The sequence below is a fragment of the Eulemur rufifrons genome, chromosome 19, assembly GCF_041146395.1.
Source record: "Eulemur rufifrons isolate Redbay chromosome 19, OSU_ERuf_1, whole genome shotgun sequence".
NCBI lineage: Eukaryota > Metazoa > Chordata > Mammalia > Primates > Lemuridae > Eulemur > Eulemur rufifrons.
The window spans coordinates 79,500,262-79,517,388 of NC_091001.1; the positions used below are offsets into that span (position 1 = coordinate 79,500,262).

Below are 17,127 nucleotides of genomic sequence, written 5' to 3' on the forward strand. Positions count from 1 at the left end.
AGTGGTGACATTACAGTATCCACCTGTGACGTTGAAAGGAGTCAGCATATGTAAAGCAGAGAACAGTGCCTGGCACAGGTGAGTCCCACAGATGTGCCTATTCTCAGTCCCTACAGCGGCCCCGTGGAGCTGCCCCTCACCCAGGGCACTGAGGGGTGCACACCCCAGGGCTTCCTCGCTGCCACCAGAGGGGAGTGGCTAAAGCTTGTGGGTGGAAGGGGTGGTTCCTTTTCCTGATCAAGCAGCCAATCTTCCTGGGGACATCTGGGTCCTGGAACCTGAGCACCCAGCCCAGCCTGGCAGGTGAGGGTCACAGGAGGAGCGTCAGGTGGCCGGGGCTGGGGGCTGGGGGGCAGTGCGGGTGAATGGGCCGGATTGGCTCAGAGATGAAAGGCTCTGGGGTCCAGGTCAGGAGTGGGCCAGAAAGCCTGGCCCTGCTGTTTCGCTCAAACAACTCTGTTGCCAGAGAGATAGAGGAAGTGACAGGAATTGTCACCAAAAAGGGGCTGGGAAGTGAAACTGGTCCCCTGTCCCTTCTATATCCTCCTCCACCCACACTGGGATGGGACAGGAGGGACAGGGGCTGGGGCCCCCTTCAGCCTTGGGTCCCAGAGAGGTTGCTTTGCACTGTCCCACCCATCTCTGTTCCAGCCCTTGAAGGCAGCACAGGATGGCAGCCTGGGGTGTTGTGGGGGGACCCTCCTTCTCTTGTTCAAAGATAAGAGGTAGGAGGCAGAGCCCCGCCACTGACTTCCTGGACAGGCGGGGGCCGGGGAGGAGGTGGGGAGCTGCCTGCTATGTGCCTGAAGCCCCCTCTCCGGTGCCCGCCCACTGACGGCCATGTACATTTTTAGCTGGAACATTTTTTTCCTCACTGAGCTCCCCAGAGTTAGGCCCTCCGTTGCTATGGAGACGCGCTGGGGAAGATGCACATGCCTGATTTCATAAAGTCCTCCCAGAGCTTGGAACACAACCAATTAGGCGAGCGTGCAGGAAGGTGCTCAGGAAGCCCCTCCAGAGGCGCTGGCTGGAGATCCTGTGGCCAGGGCCGGGGGAGCAGGAGGGGTGTCCTCACAGCACCTCCGTCAGCCCTGGGCAAAGCCGTGCCCAAGGAACCCCACAAGGATGAGGCTGCAGAGGACAGGGAGGACAGGGGGGCCGTGGGCGGGGTGGGGCCCCAGGCAGGGCCCACTCTGGCCAGATTGGAGCGGTGCTGACTCAGCGCCGCCCCGGACCAAAGGCAGCGTCCGGCTGGCCAGGAGGGCTCCAGGCCAAGCTGTTCTGCCCACACGGCCGAGGGCTGGACCCCGGGCCGCTCACGATGGAACAGGGCCCGCGGGGAGGAGGGAAGGCAGGCCAGCCGACCGGCCGCCAGACGCCAAAGTTAAGCACCAAAAATGGAAGGTTTGGGCCCTGTGAGTGCTGCCCACGAGGGAGCAACAGAGGACAGATGGGAAAGGCCAGAGGGGGGCAGGGCCGGAGTCGCTGCGACACACTAAGTACACTAAGTTTTCTATATTGAGCTTCCACAGGAGATTTTTTGGAAAAAAGGGCTCCACTGCTAAAAACGAGTTTGAAAACCCCTGATCTCAAGAAGCGTGTGGGTGTTTGGGAAGGGGCCAAATGTGTCTGCAGGCTGAGCTGCGTGTGCGCGGGGGGCGGGCGGGTTTGTTCTCAGTTCGGAAGGTTTGCAGTAGGTTCCTCTGTGCGTCTGTGTAGAGGAAAAAGCCCAGGGCTCGGTGGCCAGAAGTCCTGGCAGGATGGAGTCCCAGCTCTGTCACTTACTAGTGCTGTGACAGTGGACAAGTGGCCAACTTTCCCTGAGCTGTGGTTTCCTCATCTGTGAACCTGGCCATTGTGAGGATTTGGCAAGGATGAATTTGAAAGGGCGTAGCAGGGGCACATGGTGGGCAGACAGCCAATGGCAGCATCGCCAAGACGGGCAGGGCCCTTCGGGGCGGGGAGCGGGTGGCATCACCCATTTCCTGGCGTCTGGGCGAGGGCTCGGCCCTCTGTGGGGGAAGACGGTAGGCTGGGGTTGGCTCATGTCCCCCGACCCTGGGGTGCTGACCTTAGAGCCTGAAAGGAGACACGGGGCTCGGGTCAGGCTGGGGGTAATAGGATCTGCCGCCACCTGCCCCTGACACCGGCGAGTTCATGTTTGGTAGCAACTCAGCGCTGTTTGCTGCCTGACAACTGGGCGGGGCCTGGCCCTGGAAGACGCAAGGTCTCACCTACGCTGCCCCCAGCCCGGCACCGTGCCAAGGGTCTGCCAGCACCATCCCGGCACCCCCCAGCCTCCCAGAGAACAGCGTCCAGGGAGATGTGGGGACAGAGCCAACATCTCACTTCCATCCACAGGTCCCAGGTGAATCTCCCCGTCCCTCACCTCGTGAGAGAGGAGAACAGACCCGCTGAGGGGCTCTCGGTGCCTGACCCTCCCCTGGAGATGCCACAGCGGTGCCGCCCACCCACAGGGATGAAAACGTGACGTGCGAGTTGTTCACAGCTATTGGGCACTGCACCTCCAAGGGGGTGCCTGGGCTGGTTACAGCCACCAACACGGTTTCAGGGAGGGGCAGTGCTAAAAGGAAAGTCCCCAGAAATTCCCACGTCCATCCATCCACTCCTCCTTCCCTCCCTTCCTGGATCTAAGGGTGGAGGTATCTGGCCAGAGCTCATCTGCCCGGGACCCTGCTCTCCCAGGAAGCCTTCCCTGAGGACAGCAGTCTCTCCTGCTCACGCAATCCCCTTGAGACCACGCTCGGTGGCTGTAGGGCTCTTGGGAGCAATCCCTGTCCTGTCCATCCCCAGGCTGTGAGGGACAGGGCCCTGCCTCCTGCCTGCTTTGCTATTCCCCGCGGGATAGCAGCCCAGCAGAGCTCAGGTGGGACGCAGAGCCAGGGTCACCGAGGCACCTATGGACCTGGGCCCCCAGCCAGGGATCCTGCCCACTCGGAGCTTAGCAGGCCTGCCTGTTAGGGCGACAAAGGTGGGCAGCCTGAGGGGCCCAGGGCCCTGCTGGGGGTGGCCTCACCGTCTGCGTGGAGACTCTGTGGGGGAACCACCCTGTCAGGAGTCAGGTTCCCTGCAGACGTGCAGCGTGGGGCAGGGGGCGACAGCCTGGGATGTAGGTGGGGGAAAGAGGGTCTCGCCATCCCTTTCAGAACCGCCACCGCACATTGTCACACCCCGTTAATTCTCCTGCCACCCAGAGGGGTGGGGCAGCAGGCAGGCCTGGGGTGCGTAAGCCTTTTTCTTCTTTTGAGGGAGGCCTGCCCTGGGAAGCAGCCCCGGTGCTGGACCAGCTGCGGGCCAGGCCGAGCGCCGCCTCCCCACCCCTGCCCTCAAGTATTTATAGAAGTTATTTTGGGAATTTTCTTTCTGAGCTCAAGGCGCATTCCTGGGATTCTGTAACAGCCTTTCCAGCTGGGAAGCCGGGAATCAGCTGGAGCCTTCTGGTCCCCGGATCCCCCGTCTGGGGACATAGGGCTGCATGGAGGAGCCTGCTCTACAGGGAGGACTCCCTCCAGCCACCCTGGAGCAGGGACACAGCCTTCCAGGGAGGCCCACATTCCAGCCCAGCCGCAGGCTCTGGGCATTTCCTATTCTCTCAGGTGTGTCAGCCTCAACCTGTCTAACCGGACCGGGACTGTGCTGAGGCAACTCTCCAGGCTGAGAACTAACCCTCACATCACTACATCCCTCCTGGAGCTGGGGCAGCTCCAAGGCCACAGCCAGGTCCCACTTCCCTGTTGGGGAAAGGCATGCTAGCCCAATGCCTGGCTGACACGCTCACCCCAGAGTCCCCCTGGGGCTCAAAGGAAGAGGCCCCTGCTGAGAAAAGCCCAGATCCACTCTGAGTCCAGCCTCAGAGGGGGTGTCCTGGGGCAGTGGGTGGCTGTGCTCGTGTTGCCAAACCCACGCCTATTCCTTCCTCTCCCTGGGTCCTCTAGAAGTGAGATATCCAAGAGCACCCGTGGACCTCTTTGGCTGGGCTGGGGCTATCTGTCTTCAGAGGGGCAGGGGCCGCGGGGCCAAGCTGAGAGGCTCAAGGACTGGCTTGACCAGAGGGTGAGTCACACCCTGGGGGACCCCAGAGCCTGAGGATCCAGCCAGAAGTGGATCAGCCCCCTCCTGCAGGCCTTTCTCTGCCTCTTTCTGAGCTGGCATCAGGTTCTCGGTAGGCATGGGCTTTGCTCACCCTGGAGCACTGCCTGGCCCTGCCCCGGGGCTAGGTCAAGAGGCTGTGGCTAGGCCTCTGGATTCTGGGTTCTAGAAGTGAGCCCTGGAGAGAGAAGGGCCCCCCAGTCACAGAAGCTCCCCTCCCTGGGGAGGAGGTACAGCCTAAGAGGGGGTGATGGCCTTTTAGGGGTAGGAAATCTGGACAAAGGGGCGGGGCTACACCATGTCACACCCTCCAGATACGGTGAGTCTTTCTGACTCCTTTCTTGACAAAAGTGATTCTGGAACTACATTAAGCCAACTGTGCAAAGCTATCATTCTGAATTGAATCTATGAGAGGCTTCCAAAAAGTGTCCCCTAGGCTTCCTCATCGGAGCTGGTGATGGACTGCAGGAGCCCATACACCAGCCTGAAGTCTTCCAGACGTCCTGAGCGGGGGCTCAGGGTGCGTCCTGGTTACAGCCCCAGGATATGGCGGGGTGGGAGGGGCCTCTGGACACCAGCGAGCAGGTGCGGGGTGGCAGTGGGGGTGGGGGGGTCCTGTAGAGCTTTCCCCTCCCTTCTCCCCCACTTTCCCATCAGGGAGCATGACCTCAGGCAGGACTGGCAAGGGGTGAAGAAGAGAGAACCCGCTAGGAGGTCAAATGGCCAAGACATTCCTATTGACTTTTCCTGCCACACAGAGGCAGGATTCCATGTCTACCGGAGCTGGTGGGCCAGGGCAAGACTTCCAGGCCCTTTCGTTCCCTCAGGCGGCCAGGACCCCTCTAAGCCGCCTGCTACAGCTCAGGAAATGAACAAGGAGGGAGAAGCCCAGAGCAGGTGGAGCATCCTGGACCCTGGGACATGGGGCACGGGAAGTAGAGGCCTCTGGGACCCAGAAACCAGAGACCCCGCTGTTCTGTTTAGCATCAGGAAACCTCCAGAAGGCTGAGCACTGAATTTCACTCCTCAGCTGCTCAGGACACCTTTCCTCCTTAACGCCGGGAAACAGACGCTGAGCCAGCCTGGCGTGACTACAGGTCAGAGCACGGCCGGCTCAGAGACCCCTGGAGGGAGCCCGCCCCGACAGCGCCTCTGCGCCAGCGGCCTTGTCCCTCCACAGAGATTCCCCACTGCCAAGCAGGCTGCCCTCCCCTTTAGTAAGGCCAGCCAGGGCCTTGCACTGTGTATATTCTCATCCCACCCACAGGCAGTTGGGGGCCACGTGCTGTACTTCTGCGCCTTGGCTGGATCCCCCTGGGGAACTCAGTGGGGACCCAGTGGCTTTGCTATGCTCAGTCTCTGGGGCTTGGCTCAGGGCTTCCATTTCCCTCTGCAAACCAAGAGCACTTGAAAATGGCCTCGTAGCTACACTTCAGAGTGGAAAAGGTAAAAATAACCCCAACTACTAGACCATTAACTTACAGAATTATTCAACCCCATTCTAACAATTGCCTTAGGTGCTTGGCATAGAAATCCCCATTTTATAGATGAGAACACTGAGGTCCTGAGAAGTTAGGGAACTCGGCCAAGGTTGAACAGCAAGTAAAGGCAAAGTGGGACTCAAGTCCAGGTCAGCTGGACCTGAAGGCCATGCTCTAACCTGCAGGCACCTTCTCCAGAGCCAGCTCGGATACTGCAGTCTTACAAACCATCCCCGCCAACCAACCAAAGGCGGGGCCCAGGCTCGGGCCACATGCTACCAAGTCTCCTATGCGAATAGTGACAAAAATGCCAAATGTTGACTTTTCAAAGCTCTCAGCTCATCTGAGCCCTAAAACTACCCCTTGAGGTCACAAGGGCCTAAATTATTATCCCAATTGGATAGAAGAAAAATCTGACTATGGTTTGAATGTGTCCTCCAAAATTTATGTTATAGAAACTTAATCCCCAATCAAGAATGTTGAGATGGACCTTTAAGAGGGCCCTTAAGAGGGCAGAGCCCCCATGAATGGGTTAGTGCCGTTACCTCAGAGGGGGTTCTCGGTAAAAGGAACCCCTTCTGCCTTCTCTGTCATGTGCTCTCTTGCCTTCCACCTTCCACCATGGGATGACGTGGCAAGAAGGCCCTCGCCAGATGTGGCCCCTTGATCTTGGACTTCTCAGTCTCCAGAACTGTGAGCCAAATAAACCTCTGTTTGTTATAAATTGCCCAGTCTCGGGTATTCTGCCATAGCAACACAAAATGGACCAAGACACCCAGTGAGGGAAGAATCCCCAAGTGGCCCCCATAACTTGAGGGCTGGCTGTCCTAGGTTTGTCACCCCTCATGTCTGGTCCCGCTCTCCAGGACTGGGGAGGGGGCCTGCTGGGGGTGGGGGTGGCAATGGGTGAAGCTCTATATAGCCAGAGTTCACCTCTTTGCCTTGAGAGACCAGAGCCTTCTTGTTAGAGTCCTGGAGCACTTGAAAAGGCCCAACCCAAGGCCCTGGTCCTTGGTGACCCAGGTCCCTTCTCAGGGAGGAGGCAGGGGTGGTGGTCAGGAGCTTCAGAGGACTTAATATGTGCGGTGGGTGGGTGGGGTAGGGGCTCTGAGCCCACAGTCAAACCCACTCACAGAACCAAGCTGCCTGCCCCACCCTGGGAGCAGCAAGGAACCAATGAAGGGGGCAATTCACGGCACGTGCTCAGCAAGGGGCTGCCGATAGCAGCAGTGTGGGCTTCCCGTCTTTCCAGGGATGTCTAGAGAGAGAACAGCCAGGGTCACACACCAGGAGTGCTTCAGAAACTGCGTGCTGGGAAGCCAAAGCTCACGCGAAGCAATGTCCCCGTGCTGAGGGTGTCTGAGGAGCAGAGGTTCTGGAGAGAAGAAAGCCTGAGAAGACGGGGAGCAGGGGAGGGGCTGGGCGCTACCATTCAGAGTGCCCCTGGGAGAGGAGGGCAGAGTGCCACCCACCAGCACCTCGCCTGCCCACTCCTGCCTGAGGGTTTCACGTTGTCGCTTACATGCAGACAGGCTGCGTGAAAGCATCTACTCTCCCCTTAGCCAAGGTGAGAGCAGGGAGAGTGGGTGGGTCTATGACAGGGCCACCAAAGGGTAGCAGAATATGCCATGCGAAAATACGCCACTTTGGCATAAGGATTATTTTGAGCTGAAAGGAACTGAAAAGAAGCAGATACAAGAAAAGCTGTCCCCCTCCTCCTATGTGCCTAAAAGCAGGACATACATTTACAAGGGTGTCCCTCCTCCCTTCTCTACCAGGAAGGACACAGGTTGATCACAGAAGACAACTTTAGACCCTTATCAGCCTGCAGCCTGCACCAGGAGAAGCTACAGAACAAGCTTCACTAACCAGCCCCTGTCTACCGTTAGTTCCCATTTATTTGTCTTCCCACAATTTGCCGCCCCAGAGACGCAAGGTCCTTTTCCTTTGTGCCCTTGCTTCTCTAAAATTGTATTGCTTTTTGTCGAAGATGCTGTAAAACCAGAGTTCTATGCCACCTCTTTAGGATTTTCTCATTTTCCCTGAATATCTCCCCTGTATACATAAGGCATACATGTTAATAAATTTCTGTTTATTTTTCCCTTGTTAGTCTGTCTTTTGTTACAGGGGTCCCAGCTAAAAACTCAGAAGGGTAGAGGGAAAATTATTTTTTCTCCCCTACACTGGGAAACCAAGCCAAGCCAACCATTCCATGGGGCACTCTAATCTCAGCCTCGTGAACAAGCAGTGACCCTCCCATCATGAAGGTTAGGTGACCTCAAAGGAAGCCCCAACTGGGAAGGCTCTCGGTGGCCTGACCGACCGTCAGTCACTGTACGGGCTTCCAAGCTTGGGGGTACCCAGTGCAGAGGGGATCCTGGGACGGGGCAGGGAAGGACAGGCTCCAAGGGATCAGTGCAGGCTGCCTGGTCCCTTCCTGGCCAAGCCCCTCGAGCCCTCTCTGCAGAGCAGGGTCAACCAGCCCACCCCTGCTAATCCTGGGCGGGACCCTGCAGGCCTTCTCCCGTTTCCTCAGGGGCTGGCAGGTAAAGTTCAGGTTTCCTTCTCTTGACTGGATTCTGCTAGCAGTAAATGAGGTTCTGAATACCCCAGCTGAGTGGGGCTTCCAGCTTCCCGGAGGGAAGGCTAAGACCGCACGGCACACTGTCAGGCCTGCTCCTGCGATTTGATTTCATCTGCGGAGAGCACATCTTTTCCTTTCCACACTGGCCAGTCTCCTGAAGGCCCCTGGCCGTCCTTGAACCCAGTGCAGGAGGCAGCCTGCAGGGCAGTGCTTGATGGACAAAGTCCTGTGGACACTGCTCTGTGCATAGTGGAGGCTCTTCCCCGGCAGAGAACTGCCCACGTGGCACCCCCCTCCTGCCTAGGCTGGGTGGAATAGCCTAAGTGGAGCCCAGGGTGGAGCTAGAAGCACAGACACATCTCCCATCGTATCCAGGGCAGAGAGCACAGGACAGGGAGAGTAGAGAACGGCTCCTGGGCCAAAGCTTATGTTCTTAGAAACACCAGACCCTTGGCTCCCAAAAGCAAAGCCTACAACTCCTAGTGGGCTTTCTTCAGCCTCTGGGAGGTGGCACAGCAGAACAGGCCAAGTCCTCTTTAAGGAGTGCAGGGCCGAACCCAGCACCCACACAGCACACTAGGAATATCTCTACTCTCCTCTTTCCAGACCCCAGGGAGCGGGACTCACCCATGACATCAGAGGGCTCACTGGGCAACCAGAGCTCTTCCTGCCCCGGCTGGTGGGCAGCTGTGCTCTCAGGGGAGGGGCAGCTCCCTCCCCGTATACCTATCAGAGGCCAACGTCCTCATAAAGCTGCAATGGTGTGGTACGGCCAGGGTGTCCTCCCTGGGAGCCTGCCTTGGCAATGACTCCACGGCGGGGCTACCAGTTCCCCCGTGTTCCTTTCTCTGGATAATTCTCCAAGGCTGTACCAACCTCCAGAGTTCACAAAGACTGAGACACCTGATGTGTCTCTCTCACTCTCTATCATTTTTACAATGAATCCCTTACGCCAATATCACACTGACATAGATGTCACACTGACTTAGACTGACCCGGGACACCATCATGTTGTATCATGTTGAAAAAGATCCCAAGGTTGCATCGGTGCTTGGTGGGAAGAACAGCCGTTCATTATCCATTTACAAAGGGGCATCAGGAGCACAGAAGTTAAGTGTGTCTTTTCCTGATGCTCCCGTGATTCAGGGCCAGCGCCAGGATGAGATCCCAGCTGTCCTGAGTCCCAGGCCAGTACAGGGAAGACACTTAGATCTGGGAGCACTTGAGATCAACATGCCAAAGCATTCACTCTTTTCTTCAGAAAAAAAGTGCTTAGCAAATCTTCCCCGGGCTTAAAATTTGCTATTCTTTATGCATGTGTGTGGGATGCTGGCAGGAACAGAGAGTGTGGAGAGGGGCTGCGTTGCCCACGCAGGAGCCAACTGCCCCTCCGATTGCTTGTAACTTTAAAAGAGGGCAGGCCTGGCTCTGGGTTGCTCCAATTTCATCACATCAGCAAGGCACCCCAGGAAGAGAAAAGGGACCATTTCAGAAACATCTGCAGGGAGCCACTCTGGACAGCTATTCAGTTACCATGGAAACCCACCCTTGAAAATCGCTTCAATTTCAGGAAAGTAGCTACAAACAATAATAAGCATAAATGAAAAATGGTACGCTGTTACTTCAAAATTGTACTTGTTATTGGATTTTGTCGGGTTTTAGGGGCTTAGACTACAGGCTCACATCCGTGAATGCCAGGGAAGGCAGACATCTCCGCCTGGCTGCAGGCCTGATGATAGAGCCCACATCCTCCCTCCCACCGCTCTAATCAAGTTTCTGGATGTGACCTCCGGCGAGGCATTTATCAGAGAAGCTAATGTCTAAATTGCAGGAGGAAGGACGATGCGCCCTGCAAAAAGCAAACATTTGCTGAGCAGACTGGACAGTAACACGGAGCCATTTGGGAGGGGACGTGGGCCAGGGCGTGTGGTCACTGCACGGGCTTTCTGCAGCTGAGGCTAAACATTCACGCAGGCCTGTTACAAATCTGTAGAAATCAGGCAGCGGGAATAATAGCTGAGCTGCGAGTTTCTGTTCTATTCCATTTTCAAGGACGCTCGGGTTAGAAAGAAAGAACCTTACAAAGACGACCTGGCCTGGCTCCTCCCCGCGTGATGTCTCCATTCTCTTGGTGACATCCTCCCCAGATGGTGACCGAGAATGTGCCTGGATGACTCTAAGAGCTAGAACGTCCTCCCCGACGCTGCGCTGAATCTCACTCCCTGTGGCTTCTACGCAGGGGCAAATCAGACCCCTCTTGGCAGTGACAACCCTTCAGCCATCCGGAGTTATTTTCCTGACGCTTCCGTGTTCTCCATGTGGCAAACGTCAGGGATGCCGTAACGGCCATTCTCCCAAAGCACTTTCACAGGGGCACATCGAGGTGGAGCCCAGACCCTGACAGGGGAAGACGGTTGCTAACTGTGGGCTCCTAGATTATCCTTCAAAGATCACTCGTGCATATGCAGCTTGCACACTTTCAGATCACATTTATCCTGATACCTGTTCTCCGGAAGCAGCAAAGGCAGGCAGGGAGAAAACAGTAATCTATAGGGCCTCCCACACCACCTGTCACAGCGGGTACTCAAAAAACACTTGCTGGACCAGAGGATCCCCACTGGACCAATAAGTAAAACCGAGGTTCAGAGAAGGTGGCCGACTTGCCCATGGTCACCCAGGTAGAGAGAGGCAAGGCCTGGACAAGAGCACCGACCTCCTGCTTCTCAACCTCTGACCCTGCCCCAAGGAGGGCACTGCACCTGGGCACCCAAGTCCGGAGCCCAGGTCCTAGGACGGGGGGCTGCTGGACCCTCTTACCGCCCCAAGGACCATTCTCAATGTGAGCCTGAGTTGGGCCTGACATGGCAGCCCACCCAGAGCACCCCCTGGACCCCACCAAGGAGGCGTGGAGCTCCTCTGAAAGGGAGGAGTCAGGCCAGTGACCAGCGAGGATATGGGGACCCCCAGAAAGAAGAGCATTTGGTGGCTGCCTAGAGTCTAGATTAGCCTCCAGGACAAGGATCCGATGAGTGATAATGAAAGCCCTTTGGTGCTAGATAACTTTACGGAAACTTACAGCAAAAAGGAAGTCACAGAGAGTATCAACCCACCCTTCTAGATTTCTTGCATCAACACAGACCCTGATTGAAGGGAAACGGCCTTGTATCTCCAAGAAAGAGAAAGCTGTCTCTCCCAGCAGAGCAGGGAGGAAGCCCCTGCCCCCAGACACGAGGGCACAGCAGGAGCAGGGCAGTGGCAGGCAGTGGAGCTGGGGGCCAGGAGTGACAAGGGGGGCCCTGAGGCCTTGGGAGAGAGGTGGTGGGCAGGGTCGAGTCTGACTCACCAGGCTGTGCATGATGCGCACGCCGTCCGGGTTCACTGTGAGCGCCTCCTTGTACAGCTGCTTGGCCTCCTCCAAGCTGCCCTTCAGCTCGGCCAGCCGGCCCCGCATGTAGAGCACCGAGTGAGAGGTGGGGAAGAGGCCGGCCGCCTCCTGGATGCAGAAACCTGCCTCCTTGAGGTGCTGCTGCTCCATGAACAGCTCAGCTGCAAAACCAGAAGGGCGGTGGGAGGTGTGAGTGGTGGGGAGTCAGAGGCAGCGGCCCCCTCCCCGCATCCTTCGAGCTGGGGAACCAATATTGGTGACTGACACTATCCCCACCGCGTCGCAGCACTGGACAAACTGCTGTGGGATGCAGTGGGGACACCAGGTGATGGTTTGAGCGCTCACTCTGGCTGGCACCTGCTAAGTGCTCCACACCAAGTGGAGGCTCAGTGGGTGCTCCCCAAAACCCTGCAGAACAAGGACTTTTGTTACCCCACTTTAGAGAGCAGCAGACTGGGCACAGAGGGGTTAAGGCACTTGCCGAAGGCCACAGGAGTGCCCTGTGAGGAAGTGAGACAGCCAGGGTTTGTATGGCGCTGTCTGACTTCAGAGCCTGGCAGCGGGGACATGGTGTCCCCTGGAGCTAGGCGCTTGCTCAGGTGACTCTGACCTCTTTTTTTTCAACGTCCCTTCACTTCATTTGTTCACTTGTGTCCAGGGATAAGGGGACAGAAGCAGATGAGGTGGTCTCCCAGGAGGGGCTGACAGGAGTGTGCTCAGAGCCCGGGAGAAACAAGTGATCCCGCCCAGGACGGGGTGGGAGGATGAGGGAGAAGAAACTCAGGGAGCACCTGCCCTGGGCAGAGCAGGCTGCAGACCAGGCAGTGTTCACAGCAGCCACAAGAACCACCACCTGCGTTGATGGAGAGCTGCCGGGCCAAACCCCTCACCGGTCTTGGAGGGACGCACGTATCATGATTCCCATTTTAAAAATTCAGGCCAAGGAGGTGAGGACCTTGTCCCCTTCCCTCGGAGGGAAAGGGCAGAGCCAGGGGTGCTCCCTTTCCGTGTCCTCCCTCCAAAGTAGAAACACACACACACACACACACACACACGCATGCTCGCACATACACAGGCACGCTCGTGGGCGCACAGGCTTCGGACACGGGCAGGAAGGATCTGCCCCAAGACCAGAGCGGGGAAAGGGCGCAGTTCCTCCAGCCCAGGCCAGCCCCACGCGGCACAGGCACATCCCCGCCACAGGCACTTTTGGAAATGCTGCTGGTTGGCCTCACGGGGCACTTCAGCCTTCCTTCCAAAGCAGCCTCCAGGCTCAGCTGCCCCGTCCCGGGGGCCGGTGCCCATGCTGAAGTCACAGAAGGATGGAGACACAGATGGGGAGCACAGACGTCTCACTTGTGGTTTTGCCAAGAACTTTTTTAGTAAAGGCTGAGAGCGGAGGTTACCCCAGTTCAGATTATGTCCGGGTCGGGTAGATAACAGATATCCCCAAGGGAATCTCCCAGAGAGAGGTGGAAAACCCAGGCCCAGGCACCCTGTCTTTCCGTCCCGATAAGCAGCAGGAAGGAGGCCTAACTAAAGCCTTGACTGCAACACAGCACCCTGCAGGGTACTTCGCAGGAACACTGCCGAAGGCTCGTTGTGCAATGCCAGTAGCTTGCCACATCCTCAAATGCTGCAGAGAGCTTTTTGAGCAAGGGTGCTCTTTTCCTCTACTGGAAATGAGAACTTGGGAGAATTGGAGAATTAAATAAACAAAGAGAAGCCAGACTCCCAGAATATGGTGAGGGAGAGAAATGCAGGCTCTTGTCCCTGGGGACAGGCTGAAACGGAGATTCCCAAGGCAGACAGCACAGGAAGGTGAAGCCAGGAAATGGGGGCTTTGAACCCAGGGCCTTGCAGGGGGCGCGGCCGAGTGGTCAGAGAACAGGCCATGTCAGCCTCAGCTCTCCTCCCTGCTCTGCTGTCAGGAGCTCTTAACAGGCTGCCTTGGCAATGGAGTGTCCAGTGTGCAACTATTGAGTACTGACTGTGTGCCTGGTCCTCCCATGAGAAGGAGATAGAACAGGGGTAGGGTGGGGACAGCTGAGTCACTAAACCACTTGAGACCCAGGGAAGAGGAGTGACAAGTGCAAATTGTGGGTGCTATGTGGGCACTAGCGAGGGGTCAGGCCAGTGCTGCTGGTGTGGTCAGGGAAGTCTTCCTGTGGAGGCAGCATTAGTGTCGGGGCCTGAAGGCTGCAGAGGTGTTTGGACTGGTAGTGAGGACAAGGGACGCTGTGCTGACCTGGAGGGCTCAGCTCCACTGCAACAGAATCCCCCAGGGGCGCAAGAGGAGAGGGGAGAAGCAGAAGGAAGGGTGTGGGTGTGGGCGTTGGGGGGTGGCTGCTTCCTCCATGGCCAACCTTGGCTCAGCTGAGGGCCCGGGGCGGGGCCAGCCTCTCCACTCCCCTAGACCTTGTCCCAGCAGTCCCACCCCCCGCCTGGCCCACTTGGCCCTGGTACGGCTCATTATGCTGTTTACAACTTGCTGCCCTGTCTCCAGAGGCTGTCCTTGGTCCCCCCACCCCATCCCTTGGGGACTCCACATCGCGCATTCACATCAACAGATTTCAATTAGAAGGGGCCCTACCTGCTCCCAATCCCTCCTGCCTCAGACCCTGGGGCTTCCAGAGGGCCCAGGCCTAGCTGGGCTGGCCCTGAAAAATAGGTAGGGCTGCTCCGCTCTGATGGGCTTCATACCAGTTAGGCAGGAAGCCAGATGACACAGAACAGAGCCAGAGGACCGAGGCCTCCTGAGGGCTTCTGGCTTCCTTGCAGACAGCCTCCGGCAAGTCCGGCCCCAGGGTGGGGCCCATGACTTGCAGACAGGCCCACAGGTCTGGGGGCTACAGTGCACCCCCTCTTCCTAGCCTCAGTATCTCTGGGCAGGTGCCCTGGGCTCCTGCTCGCTGCTTTACCAAACATGGTGCTCACCAGGCAGGCGGCGCGGGTGCCTGCTGCACCCATGGCACCGCGCCCTGATCCTCTCCGGCATAGCCCTGGCTGCCAGGACCCCGCGGTGCCCACACCCATCCCAGCCTCCCCTGGCCAGGGCTGGGTGAGCACTCACTGTCACTAGATTTTCCTTGAATTTTCATTGTCGAGGTTGCCCCCCCAACAAACGGCCTTGCTGCACCCCCGTCAGACGGCCCCCCCTGTCCCCTCAGTTCCTTATTCTCTCTTCCTCCCTGTCTACCTCCTGACCCCTTCTCTTGCCTGTGTGCCTCCGGTTTTCTTCCTCTTCCCTCCCTCTCTCTCCACCCCTCTCCCCTCTGTGCTTTCTCTCGGCAGGCTGCAAATGGAAAACATCTGTTCCCTGGAGCTTTGCAAGAGGCCCTTTTATTATTTTTTTTCTGAGACATCCTGGTCTAACCCCGCACCCAGAGCTGGTTCCAGTCTTCCTGCCATTCCTGCCAAAGCCGAGGCTCCCCAACCCCCTACCCCACCCCGCGCTGGGGGATGGGCCCACTCTCCAGGGCGATTCCACAGCCCTTTGCAGGGAGGGCCTTGCCCCCAGGCTGCCCTGTGCGGAGGAGCAGGGTGGCCCCTTGCAGGGCTTCCCCAGATGAGGTGTGCGTCCTGGAGGGACCCTCCCTGACCTGAGAAAGGGGACGCAGCCATCCAGACTCGTAGCCCTGGGGCAGGGGAGAAAGACGTTAGGCCCCAAAAGGAATCCACCGTGGCTAGCCTTGACCCTCAGCGGGCAGTTTTGGTGACCAAAAGGAAATAAGGAAGTCAGCATGCCTCCCCACGCAGCAGACCCTCAGGACATGTGACACCCAGAACAAAGAAGGCAGGTGGGGAGAGCACGAGGGAGGAAGGACAGTGAAGACCAAGGGCTGGAATGGAGATAGATCAGGGCACCAAAAAGGGAAACCCAACGGTCTGAGACCCTCCAGCCCGGGGCCCAGAGTGCACAGGGAGTCGGGGCTGCGTGGGCCTGTCCTGGGAGCGGCCTCCTCGCTGGCCCAGGAAGCTGGGATGAGGGAAGAAAGAGCCAGACGGAGGCACTAAATGAAGGCAGGAGGGAGCGAGCAGGGTGGGGACCTGGGGAAAGAGGAGAGAGCAAAGGAAGACAGAGCAAAGGACAGCGAGGAAAGAGGGATACCAAAGAGCAGAGGAGCGTGCAGGGCCAGGGGGAGTGCTGGCTTCTCCCTCGCCCATGATTTTGTCATAAACACGCACTCTGGCCACAGCTCTGGCCGTCCCACCCCAGCTTCCTCATGTGTCCAGCTGACAGCTGGGCTGGCTTCCACCTGCAGGCCAGGGCACCTGTGCCCCAACCTCGGGAGTCTGGCATTTGGGAGCTGAGACTCAGGCCAGCATCCTGCAAACCCAAAGCCCAGAGCTGCCCATGTCCCCTGCAGGGCAGGGGAACTCTCTCCCTATGTCCATCTCCCGTCTCTGGCACACTGACAGCTCCCAGGGCTATGAGCTGTAGTGGGGGGTTCTTGCTTTTCTGGAAAGCACCTCTCGACACTCTGGTCCTGGAGCGTCCGTGCGGCTTGGTGGTCTCCCACTCTCACACAGACCCGCTGCCCATGAGCCACCTGCAACTCGCGCTCAAGCACGTGAGCGTCTCACATCGGACTGGAATGAGGAGGAGACTTGGAGAGGGGAGGGGAGGGGGGCAAGAGCTGGGAGAGCAAGGATACGACATTTCCCAACCAAAGAGTAGGTTCATGATAGAAACATGAATCTGCCAAACAGATTGGGATGCAAGTTATCTTGAACCAAACCAGAGGGATTAGCTCATTCCAAAATGATAAAGGCATCTTCTTCCCTTCCTGTAAATTTGCTGCAGCTGGTGGAGTCATTAGGCAGGGGTGAGTGGGATGGGGATGCCGATGACAGTATTCTCAGCCTGGGTCAGGTGGGGGTGGGTAGGGAGAAGCCATTGCCCTGTGATCTGGTCCTGGCAGCCCTCACTCGACAGGTGCTCAGGAGATGCTTGCTGGCGATGATGGCAGCCAGGGGAGGGAGAGAGCTCCCGGGTGCAAACTGCCCTGGAATTCTTTCATGCTCAGAGTGAAAGAGCGAGGACACCTTCTCAGGTTTCCTTCCTGGCCATGGTGGCTGTGCAGCAGTCCACTCTCTTCTTCTATCATGACAGATCCCCTGATTTTTAATGGGGCATATGAGCACCCAGAACTGACATTTGCCAGAGTCCTTTGCACCTAGGGGTAGTCAGATAACTAAGTTCTGGCCAGTGGATCATGAGGGGGAGGTGAAATGTGCAAATTCCAGGATATGTCCTTATGGGGGAGGGTGTGCCTTTCTTCCTCTCCTCCTCGTTTATCTTAGGCCTTGGAATGTGAATGTGGCAGAGTCATTTTGGATCACATCGATGGGAATGACACCCTAGGGACAGAAGAGTTGTCAACCCATTCAAGACCGTCATCTCTGAATTGTTACGTGGGAAAGAAATAAGATTCTACCTTGTGTAAGCCACTGTTCTTCTGGACCTGCCACATGCACCCACACCTAGCTCCTGATACTACACTGCCCAGCCCTCACCTGGTGCCGCGGGGAAAGCATTCAGATGTTATTCTCAGAGCTCTCCT

At 57.5% G+C, this 17,127-nt stretch overlaps 1 protein-coding gene across 2 annotated transcripts in view; it reads right to left on the reverse strand.

Annotated features, from left to right (window-relative positions):
* Positions 1–17,127, reverse strand: part of TTC7A (tetratricopeptide repeat domain 7A) — a 117,290-nt gene that overhangs the window by 1,900 nt on the left and 98,263 nt on the right. For both annotated transcript variants that reach the window (XM_069494934.1, XM_069494933.1), the window contains one exon: positions 11,519–11,721. In XM_069494934.1, the coding sequence (XP_069351035.1) occupies positions 11,519–11,721 (203 nt within the window). The remainder of the gene's footprint in view (positions 1–11,518; positions 11,722–17,127) is intronic.